At 37.3% G+C, this 12,269-nt stretch overlaps 1 protein-coding gene across 3 annotated transcripts in view; it reads left to right on the top strand.

The window, feature by feature from the left end:
• PMS1 (PMS1 homolog 1, mismatch repair system component) overlaps window positions 1–12,269 on the top strand; it is a 98,752-nt gene that overhangs the window by 78,690 nt on the left and 7,793 nt on the right. For all 3 annotated transcript variants that reach the window (XM_082657920.1, XM_082657918.1, XM_082657919.1), the window contains 2 exons: window positions 7,569–8,051; window positions 11,227–11,357. In XM_082657920.1, the coding sequence (XP_082514046.1) occupies window positions 7,569–8,051; window positions 11,227–11,357 (614 nt within the window). The remainder of the gene's footprint in view (window positions 1–7,568; window positions 8,052–11,226; window positions 11,358–12,269) is intronic.

Here is a 12,269-nt window from a genome sequence, read left to right as displayed (position 1 = left end):
CTGTGAAATGCATAGATCTTAAATGTATATAGCTTAGTGCATTTTCATATGTGTACAACGATGAAACCACCACTGCAAACAAAATATAGAACATTTCCATCACCCCAGAAGGTTCTTTAATGCTACCTAGAAACCAGTCTCCATTCTCAGCCACTATTTTGATTTCCGTCGCACTAGCTTGGTTTTTCCAGTACTTAAACTTCTTATATATAAAATCATAATGATATGTACTCCTTTATGTCCAGCTTCTTCCCCTCAACAAAATATTTTTGTCGTTTTCATCCATGTTTGTTGAATGTATGCATATAGTTTATTCTTTTTTAATCAGTAAGTAATACTCAGTTGTATAAGTATACCACAATTTGTTTTCTCAGTCTCCAGTTGATGAACATTGTGTTCTTTCCAGATATGGGATATTACGAATAAAGCTGTATTGTTTAGTTTCCAAATATTTGGAGTTTTTCTAAATATTTTATTGCTACTGAATTCTAATTAATTTTGTCATGGACAGGGAAAATACTGTTAGATTTAAATCTTTAGAAATTTATTGAGAATTATGCCCAGCAGCATATCTCGAAGAATGGGCTCCTAAAAAGAATCTGAATTCTGTAGCTGTTAGATGTAGTGTTCTAAAATGACAAGTCAAGGTAGTTGATAGTATTGCTAAAATCTTCTTAAGGCTTTACTGATTTTTTTGTTTTGGTCTAATTCTGTTAGTGCCTAAGGGAGGGGCATTAAAGTCCCCAACTGTAATTCTGGATGTATTTCTACTTTTAGATCTGTAATTTTTTGCTTCACGTAGTTTGAAGCTTTTTGTTATTAGATCCATGCACATTTGTGATTGGTATACCTTCCTAATGATTCCCTTTGGTAATTATGAAATATTCCTGTTATCTGTGGTATTATTTCTTGTTTTGAAATTTATTTCATCGTATATTACTATAAGCTGCTGTTATGCTTACGATTTGCATGGTTTATCTTTTCCATTCTTTTACTTTCAAACTATCTGTCTTTTTCCCCCGTGCTATCTGTGTAACTCTTGTAGACACATATAGCTGGAATTTGCTTTTTTATTTAAGTGGACTGCATTTTAATTTTGCTGTATTGGATAGTGCTTTATGTTCCTAGATTTAAAATAAATTTTAATTATTATAAAGGGTTTTTTTAATCCTTCATTGTATTTTAGTACTTTTTCCCCTGAGAGTTAGTGATGTTTTGATAGAAAAAGATTCCGTTGCCCATCTCTTGGTGCTTTTCCCTAAGAAATTAGACCAGAGTATTGCATAGGAAATTGATCAAATACTTGAAAGCAGCTTGGCAAATTGTGCTTAGCATAGATTAGCAGAATAAAGAACATTGTACTTATTTCAGTATGCAAAAGCAAAAGTAAATGTGAAAGTGAAACAAAAATATTCAACTATACTGAAGGTGAAGGTGTTTCTGACAAAGTGCATTTTCTAAATGTTGATAATTTTTAAAATATTAGTAGTCACTTCATTTAAAATATTAATATTTTAAATTTTTAGGCGTCTACTCTTTTTTTCCTTGAGATATAATTGACATACAGCACTGTATAAGTTTAAGGTGTACAGCACAATGATTTGACTTACATACATCGTAAAATGATTACCACAATAAGTTTAGTGAACAGGCATCATCTCATGTAGATACAACATTAAGAATTAGAAAAAAATGTTTTTTTCCCTTGGAACGAGAACTCTTAGGATTTACTTTCTTAACGCCTTTAATATACAACATACATCGATGTTAGTTATATTTATCATGTTTTCTTTGGATAAATACCCAGAGGTTGAATTGTTGGATCATATGTTAGGTCTAGTTTTAATTTTTTGAGGAATCTCCAGACTGTTTTCCATAGCGGTTGCACCAGGTTACATTCCCACCAGCAGTGCACGAGGGTTCCCTTTTTTCCACATCCACACCAAGTTATTTGTTGTGTTTAACATTTCTTACAAAGCTAGTTTTGTGGTACTGAACTCTTTTAGCTTTTGGTTGTCTGTCAAACTTTTTATCACTCCTTCAAATCTGAACAAAAGACTTGCTGGGTAGAGTATTCTTGGTTGTAGGTTTTTGCCTTTCATCACTAAATATATCATGCCATTCCCTCTGGCCTTCAGAGATTCTGCTGAAAAGTCAGCTGATAGCCTTATGGAATTCTCTTATGCATAGCTTCTTGCTTTTCCCTTGCTGATTTTAATATACTCTCTTTATCTTTAATTTTTGCCAATTTAATAGCAGTGTGTCTTGGTGTGGTCCTCTTTGGGTTGATCCTGTTTTGGACTATCTGTGCATCCTGGACTTCCTGGATGTCTGTTTCCTTTCCCAGGTTTAGAGAAGTTTTAAGCTAGTATGTCTTCAAATATGTTCTCTGCCCCTTTCTCTCTCTCTTTTCCTTCTGAGACCCCTATAATGAGAACATTAGTACACTTGACATAAGAGACTCCCAGAGGTCTCTTAAACTGTCCTCATTTCTTTTTATTCTTTTTTTCTGTCCAGCTTCAGTGATTTCCACTACTCTGCCTTCCAGCTCACTGATCTGTTCCTCTGTATCATCTAATTTACTGTTGATTCTTTCTAGTGTATTTTTTATTTCAGTTATTGTATTCTTCATCTTTGTTTGGTTATCTTTGTATTTTCCTACTCTTTGTTAAAAACTTCTAACTTCTCACTGTGTCTGTCCATTCTTCTCCTGAGTTCTTTAAGCATCTTTATGATCATTACCTTGAACTCTATTGGGTAGATTGCTTATCTCCAGTTTACTTAGTTCTTATGGGGTTTTATCATGTTCCTTCCTTTGGAACATGTTTCTCTCTTGCCTCATTTTGCCTAATATGCTGTTTTTATTTCTATGTATTTGGTAGGTTCATTCCATTTCCCCCTCTTGGAGAAGTGGCCTTTTGTAGGAGACATCCTATGGGACCCAGTAGCACATTCCTTTCTGGTCACCAGAGCTATATGCTTTAGTGGTGCCCTCTATGTGGGTTGTGTGGGTCCTTCTGTTGTGGTGGGCTGACTACTGTGGGTGTGCTGGTGGTTGTGGCTGGCCCCCATTCCAGTTGGTCGCCATGCCCTGCCTTATTACAAAGGGTGCCAGCTGATGGTGGGCAGGGCCATGGCCAGAGGAGTCCTGGTTACTGGTGTGGGCCTCCCACAGGTAGATGGGGCCAGGTCATGAGTTGACTGGCTGTGGAGTCCTGGGGGGTCCCGAGGCTAGTCCTGGCCCGTTGGTGGGTGGAGCGGGGTCTCCAGGTGGCCGGCTGCCGGCTGGGGTTCCTTGATCTAGTGTCTGCCTGCTGGTAGGCAGAGGTGGTTCCTGACACAGCTTTCTGTATAGTTGTGGTGTCCCAAAGCTGCTGTCGGCCTGCTGGTGAGTGGGCCCAGTTCCTGACATGGCTAGCTGTGGAGTCTGGGGTGTCCCAGAGTAGGTATTGGCCCACTGGTGAGTGAGGCTGGGTCCTGGGGCTAGTGCCAGCACACTGGTGGGCAAAGCTGCATCTTGGCGTTTCTTGGTACAGGGCTTAGAGTTTCCAGGGCTGGTGTATGGGCCCAGGCCCAAGATGTCCTGGGTCTGTTGTCTAACCCCTGGTGGGCAGAGCTGGGTCCTAGGGTTTCCAGCTACAGGACCTTGTGGGGTCCTAGAGTTGGTCTCTGCCTGCTGGTGCCAGGACCAGTTCCAATAGCTGGCTGAATGTCCCAGGGCTAGTGCCCATGCACTGGTATGGGGAGCCGGATCCCAGGCCCTTTGGTAGATGGGGCCGGGTCCTAAGGGGCTGTTGACTCGGGTCCTGTGGCAGCTGGCCTGCTGGTGTGTGGTGCTGTGTCCCTGCCCAGCTAGCTGCTTGGCCTGAGGTGTCCCAGTACTGATGCTGACAGGCTGGTGGCTTGGGGCAGGACTGCATCCCTAAGCTAATAAGCTAGAGGGAGGATTCCAAAATGGTGCTTACCAGCATTGCACATGGTAGAATGAGCTCCCTAAAATGGCTACTGCCAGTATCTATGTCCCCACGGTGAGTTCCATTTGCCTCCTGCCTCTGGGAGGCTTTCCCAGATCAGCAGGTGGGTCTGACCCAGCTCCTTTCAGATTACTGCTTCTGCCCTGGGTCTTGGAGTGTGTGAGATTTTGTGTGTGCCCTTTAAGAGTGGAATCTCTATTTCCTTCAGCCCTCTGACTCTGTTGAAAGTAAGCCTCACTAACTTTCAGAGCCAAACGTTCTGGGGTCTTCTTTCCTGGTGCAGGACCCCTGAGCTGGGGATCCTAATGTGGAGCTCAGACACTATGCTCTTTGGAAAGAAGCTCTGTGATTGATATCATTCTCCTGTTTGTGGGTCTTCTCCCCTGGGGGTATGGTCTTGACTATACCACGACTCCGTCCCTCCTACCCATCTCATTGTGGTTCCTTCTTTATATCTTTAGTTGTAGAAGATCTCTGCTAGTCTTTAGTTCATTCTAATCGATAGCTGCTCTGTAAATAGTTATAATTTTGTTGTGCCCATGGGAGGAGGTAAGCTCAGGATCTTCCTACTCCACCTTGTTGGTCACACCTTTACATCTCTGGATTTTGCTTTTGAAATTCAGTCTGACGGACTCTGCCTTTCAAATGCAATAGTTAATCCATGTAATGTATTAATTGATATGGTTGTGTTTTGGTCTACCATTTTCCTATTCCTTCTCAGTTTTGTTCCTCTGTTCCTCCTTGTTTTGGGAGAGAGGCAGCCTCTTTAGGGTTAAAAGAATATAATTTCATATTTAATTTTAATTCCTCTATTGGCTTTGCCTTATTTTTTGCTCTGGGGAATACATTATACATCCTTAATTTATCATAATCTACTTAGAGTTAATAGGGTACCATTTTAGGAACTTCCGTGGCACAGCAGTTAATAATCCACCTGCCAATGCAGCGGACACAGGTTCGAGCTCTGGTCCGGGAAGATCCCATATGCCACGGAGCAACTAAGCCCGTGCTCCACAAGTACTGAGCCTGTGCTCTAGAGGCCACGAGCCACAGCTGCTGAGCCCACATGCCACAACTACTGAAGCCTGCGCGCCTAGAGCCCGTGCTCCACAAAAAGAGAAGCCACCGCAATGAAAAGCACGTGCACTACAATAAAGAGTAGCCCCAACTCGCCACTAGAGAAAGCTTGCATGCAGCAACGAAGACCCAACGTGGCCAAAAATAAATAAAATTAATTAATTATTTATTTAAAAAATAGGATACCATTTCACATAAACTATAAAAATGTTCCAAGTATAATTCCACTTACCACCCCTGTCCTTTACATAGTTGGTGTCATATATTTTACATCTACGTAAAAATAAACCGCATCTTTAAATATTACTTTTAAAATTTAAACAGTTATCTTTCAAAGAAATACGAGAATTTTTCAAAAGATCTTTTTTTTTTTTTTCCTGTTTACCTACATAGTTACCATTTTTGGTGCTCATCATTTTTTCCTATACATCTGAGTTTCCATGTGGTGACATTTCTTAATAATGTAATTATGTTGGCAACAGATCTCAGCTTTCTTTTTGAAAATGTCTGTTTCATCTTCAAGTTTGAAGTAAATTTTTATGGATATAATTGAATCCTGGATTCTTATAGCACTTAAAAGATGTTATTCACTGTTATCTGGCTCTACATTGCTTATGATGAGAAGTTATATCCATCATTTGTTGTGGTGCTCCTTTTTTGTAACATCTTTTTTTTTCCTCCTCTGTACTTCTAAGATTTTATCTTTATCTTTGGTTTTCAGCAGTTTGATTCTAATGTACTTAAGCTGTGGATTTCTTTGCATTTTTCCTGCTTGGGGTTCACCTTCTTGAATCTGTAAAATGTTGCATTTATCCAAATTGGGTAACTTTCAGCCGTAATTTCTTTGAATATTTTTACCCCATTACTTTTTTTTTTTTTTTTGGCTGCATTGGGTCTTGTTGCTGTGCACAGGCTTTTTCTAGTTGCGGCAAGTGGGGGCTACTCTTCATTGCGGTGCAAGAGCTTCTCATTGCAGTGGCTTCTCTTGTTGTGGAGCACGGGCTCTAGGCACACAGGCTCAGTAGTTGTGGCTCGCAGGCTCTAGAGCGTAAGCTCAGTAGTTGTGGCTCACGGGCTTAGTTGCTCCGCAGCACATGGGATCTTCCCAGACAAGGGCTCAAACCCATGTCCCCTGCATTGGCAGGCGGATTCTTAGCCACTGTGCCACCAGGGACGTCCCTACCCCATTACATTTATATTTTTAATCTGAGACTCGAATTACGTATATGTTAGGTTGCTTGTTTTGCCATAAGTCACTGAAGTGTTTTTTCAGTCTTCTTTCAATCATTTTTCTCTCTGTTGTTCAGATTGGATAATTTCCTTTGATCTGTCTTCAAATTTCCTGATCCTTTCTTTTGCCATCTCTTATCTGCTGTTAAGTGTACCCAGTGAATTTTTCATTTCAGATATTCTATTTTTTAGTTTTAGAATTTCCATTTCCATTTGGTTCATTTTATAATTTCCCTTCTCTGTTGAGATTACCCCTTCTAGTCTCTCATTGTGATCATCTTTTTCTTAAGTCCTTAAATATATGTAAAGAGCAATTAAAAAAAATTTTTTTTTGCAGTTCCGACATCTACATCATCATCTTGAGGTTGGTTTTTACTGTCCACTTTTTCTCTTTACCATAACTCACATTTTCCTTTTTTATTGCTTGAGTGGTAACTTTTGCTTGTATAATGGACATTGTGGTTGATATGTTGTAGAAACTCTGGATTCTGTTATCTTCCGAAAAGTGTTGGGTTTTGTTCTACCACGCATTTAAATTGCTGACAGATCACCTGGAGCTTATGGAGACTTTGTTTTACACTTCCTTAGGCAAAGACTGTTTAAATTTTGCTGTTAGTCCTAGGGCAGCTTCCTTAGTTCTAGAACATAGTTTTTTGTTTTGTTTGTTTGTTTGTTTTTGTTTTGTTTCCTTACCCCTAAGATGTAAGATGTAGCCCTCCTCCAGTTTTAATTGAAAGCCCAAAGTGTTTTCCAAGTCATCTAATTATGTGGGATTTAAACTCCAAACTCTGTTTCTCCTGCAGCAGGTAGCCACTGAAATCTCTGTTTAGCTTATTTAGCCTTCTAGTGATTATTTTCCTCTAGATTCTCACACGGGATTTTCTCCCTCAATTTCCAGCTGTTTTGGAAGCAGGGAGTTCTGTGTTCTGATGACTCAGTCTAATAAGAGTGCAGCTTTCTGACTGAGTTCTTGCTACTCTTCCTTAATGCTCTGGGGACTGCCCTCTGGGTAAAAGTGGTAAAAATGTGGATCTCTTTTTTTTCAAGGGTTGAATCCATTCCAAATTCTGCATGCTTTTCATTGCTCTTCAGTGCCTATTTTAAATGGTTGATTTCTGTATTTTGTTCAGAGCTTATGGTTATATTAAGGTGGGTTAATCCAATACGAACTCCTTTGTAGTTACTGAACCTGGAATGCCAGCTCTTTATTTTTTATAAAATTTGCTTCGGATGGTTAATGTATTTCTCATTATGACTTCATTAGTTCTTTTTTATCTCTATTCATAGATATGAAGAGAAGGCTACTAAAGACTTGGAAAGATACAATAGGCAAATCAAGAGAGCCATTGAACAGGAGTCGCAAGTATCATTAAAAGATGGCAAAAAAAGGATAAAACCCACCAGCGCATGGAATTTGGCACAGAAGAACAAGTTGAAAACTTCATTATCTAATCAGCCAAAACTTGATGAGCTCTTTCAGTCCCAAATTGAAAAAAAAACCCAAAACATTAAAAAAGTTCAGATCCCGTTTTCTATGGAAAACTTAAAAAAGAATTCTGATAAACATAGGAAATTTGACTTAGAAGAAAAGGACGAATCTTACTTGATCCACAATCTCAAGTTTCCTGATGCGTGGCTAATTACATCCAAAACAGAGATAATGTTATTAAATCCATACAGAGTGGAAGAAGCGCTGCTATTTAAAAGACTTCTTGAGAATCACAAACTTCCTGCAGAGCCGCTCGAAAAGCCAATTATATTGACAGAGAGGTATGGTGAAGTAATATAATTTTTTTTACTCTAAAAACATTTATTGAAATTGAAGGTAAAAAGTTGAAAGTGTTTCCTAGCAGGGAAAAGTGGTATTTATTTAAAGAAATTTTTGTAATTTGATTTCACATATTTAATGGAATTGTTTTTAAATAAATAATTTTAGGATATTCTAGATAGTTTACTTCTGCAGTTAATAAATATCAAGCTCAGTTCCCCCCTGTACATTAGTGATTTCCCCAGGGTAGTCCTGACATTGGATTGCCATGACTCTTCTTCATTGTGCACTCTTTGTTTTAACATTTCAAACATATACCAAAACAGAATTATTCAATAAATGCCTTTATCAACAATTATCAAGATTTTGTCACATTTACTGTCTGTCCTTGGTATGTGTGTATATATATATATATATATATATATATATACACACACACACACACATACACACATGTATGTTTTTCCTTTTGCTAAAGGATTTAGAATGATTCCCATCCTTAGAATTTTCAGTATGTTTCTCTCTAAAATGGCCATTTTCTTAGCCACAATGCCTTTTTTCATGCGTTACACAATACTAATTCCTTGGAATTGTTCCTCATTGTCTCAGAATGTCTTTTTATAGTTTTTAAATTAAGTTTAATTTATATCTAAACAAGGTCCAACCATTACATTTTGCTTTGTATTTTAAATCTCTTCTAATATCACACCGTTAATGTAGATTCTTAGTTGCTTGTTCATTGGGATATCCCATTGTCTCTATTTGTCTCTCTTGCTTTCTTGTGATGGTGTTTAACTTGTTTTTCTCTCTCCCATTTTTAAATGGAAGTTAGCTCAGGAGGATTGAATAGATTTAGATTCTACTTTCTGGTAAGACTGCTTAATAGGTGGTGCTATGTACTTCATATTTCATCACATCAAAAGGCACTTATCACTGGGTTCAGCTGCTGACAACCTGATGTTCCATCTTAAAGTTCCCCAATAACCTTTCCATCTAATGGTTTTATCCATTGATGATTGTTGCCTGAACTAACTTTATGATAGATTGTTATGGGGGTATTTCCTTTTCATATCCTATGTGAGCAAATTGTTTTCTGTAAAAACAAATAACTGTTAAATAACCTACTAACATTTTACTTTTTTGTACTTAATATTTCTTTTTTAGTCTGACATAGGTAGAAGAAATTATATTTATGACAAAGGAGATAAAAACCTGAAATTAAAAAGATGATAATTTGTTTTGGAGGCCAACGTTCTGTTTCAGACTTCCAAGAATAAATCAGAAATCATTTAAAAAATGTATTTAAACCCTTGTGTTAAAGACCCTGCCTCCAGAAAGAAAAACAGGCCAGAACCAAAAAAACATTTGATAAAGCTATCTTTTTAATTAAGGCAATAGTAATCACAATAATTAAAACCCAGTGTCTTTTACAGTTTTCTTTTAAGACCGGCTAGGAAACTGTCAAAGAAAGAATTAAAAAGAATTAATACAGCCTTAGGCTTAATTAAAACAGTTCAAAAATCTGATAGTACTTTTCTTTTTCTTCACTTAAAAAGAGCTAAGGTGTATTTTGTATACTCCACTGCTTTTCTAAATGGTATTCGTAAATTTTCATTTAGATCTCAAAAATATTTTTGTGCTTTATGAATTATAGGTTTTTAAAAATATTCTTCTTTGTGGCATTCTGTTATTTAAAAACAAATAAATTAAAAGTTATTATTTGGGGTCCATACTGGCCTGAGAATAAATCTTTCTTATTTGAACATGGACAGCAACAAAGCTTAATTCAAAATTGTTTTCACCTTTCTTCTGAAATATGACATCCCCATCACAGTTAATAATATAAGTTTTTAAAAACTGAGTCATAAAGAAGGTAATTATGGGTTGGGCTCAATTTTCGTTTCAGAGTTCTAATGCAGGTTGTGTAGTTTATCTCTCAACGGAGTATATAATTTAGAGATTATAAAATACAAAGTAAGAGCTCAATAATAATAACAATAATGGCTCATATTTATTGAGCTCTTACTATATGATAGGAACTTTACTAAGCCCCTTGCTTTCATGATCTTATCTTCACAATAACTGTATGAGAGGTATCCACATTTTAACAAGGAAACTGAAACACAGAATGTTAAGTAACTTACCAAGGTTCATACAGTCAGTATATAAGCAGTGGATCTAGCATTCCAATCTTGACAGTAACTGTAGACCCTGCACCACTAATTTCTATACTATATCATTATCACCACCACTACCACCGCCACCGGCTCTCAGATTGGTCTTCTCAATGTTGGGTTAGACCAGACAGCGCACATCTGCTATATAGCCAAAGTTCTCTCCATGATATCTGCTCTTATAGCCAGTGGGGTCCTCAGCCTTTCAGAGGTGATAAGCAAAGACATCATCTATTCATTTAATTTTCAAGGGGTACAAGATTTTAATGAAGTAGCAGCTCATCATCCTGCACTGGATAGAATATAGAACAGTGCCTTATTTACATAGGTGTCAACTGTAACCGACACATTACTGTAAATAACATGTTACGAAGCACCTGACCAAGCCTAAAACCAGCATGAAACGTTAATTTGTGCCCTAGATAATCGTTGGCCACCTCAAAATTTTGTTTAGGGCTAGTTCCACTCAGCGTATGCCACCTTTGGCAAACATACCATGCCTATAGTATACTGGAGGTATCTCTCCCAAGCCCTGAGTTACTTTTATAAGTTCTTGGGAGAAAAAGATACATGCTTACCTTCTTATTGAAGAAACCTTGACTAGCAATAGACTATTACACAGGATGGGCTACATCAATAACTTGACAATGTGTTTTTGTAAATAAAGGTATAAAATGGCGTTATTTATAAATAAAGTTTTCATTTGTATTATAGAGAGAGTACTTTTTAAATTTCACATTTAGTTTGTATAACATTCTAGAAGATAGAAACTGTCTTTTGTGTCTATTCTTCCTCCTTTCTGTACACTGTATATATGGTAGGTCTACGAAGTATTAACAGAAATGTAAAAAGGTAAAGTTTCTCACAGGGCTCCTTATACCTTTGTATTTTGGTTAGCGATAATAACACTTTTTAAAGGGCCGTCGGATTAACTTTTCTCCGTAAATTCTCTTATTTCACTTTACGTATTTAATAAGTTAAAGGGCCATAATTTCTTTTTCAGTCTTTTTAATGGATCTCATTATTTAGAGATTTTAAATAAAATGACAGCAGATGACCAAAGATACAGTGGATCAACTTACCTGTCCGATCCTCGTCTCACAGCAAATGGTTTCAAGATAAAATTGATACCAGGTATGATAATGTGGTTTAATACTTCCTGACTTGGAAAAATAAGTCTTGTTCCAAAAGTTACTTTTGAGTTTCGTAATTTACAGATATCACGGTATATTTTTGTCTCACCAAAAGTACAGTGTCAGCTTTGTAAAAACAGTCATACTTCAGAAAGGTCACCTCTGCCTGAAACAAGCAAGTTTAGCATCTCTTTCAGTCCATTGCCTTGTATTTTAGCATTTCCATAACTAATCAAGTAATTGTAATTTTTGCCATCCTTTGTCACAATATGCAAACTGCCTGCTGTGTCTAACTGAATTATTAAATACTCCTTAGATGATGAAGCAGAAATAGACATGTAGGGTACTAGAATTGACTAACAAAAATTAAACATCTCTTTTCCTTTTTTAAAAGCATTTACTTGCTTTGCCAATTAGATGTGTAGCATCAACAGTCTTACTGTTTGGAGAGTGGATGATTTGATTCCATGGCTTTGCTAAAAAACCTGTCATAATACTGTTTGCTTACTGTGGAAATTCACTAGGTGCGGAGAAAAAAGAAAATTCTTCTGACTAGGAGACTTCAGTTTTCCTGGCTGGCCCCTTCTCTGTTCTTTCATAGTTTCCATACTTAACTGCCTTCTGCCCTAGCTACCTAGGCCAGTCTTGTCCTATTACTTTGCTTTCATCTGGTATCAAGCAGCACAAAGGTACCAGGAAGAGTGATTCCACTGTCCCTTCCTCCACCCTCCCCTAAACTTGCCATGACCAAAGTGTACAAAAACAAAACAATGTAGAAACTTTTTAAAGGATTGTTTTACTGAGACATGAGAAGAAAATAAGTAAAAACAATGTACAAAACCATGAAATGGAATACATACAGAAAATGCTTTGGTGTTCCAAATTTTAACTTTATTGACTAGCAGTTTTAAGA

Source organism: Grampus griseus (assembly GCF_964374135.1).
Source record: "Grampus griseus genome assembly, chromosome: 7".
In the NCBI taxonomy this organism is placed as follows: domain Eukaryota; kingdom Metazoa; phylum Chordata; class Mammalia; order Artiodactyla; family Delphinidae; genus Grampus; species Grampus griseus.
This window is presented reverse-complemented; position numbering and strand designations above follow the sequence as displayed.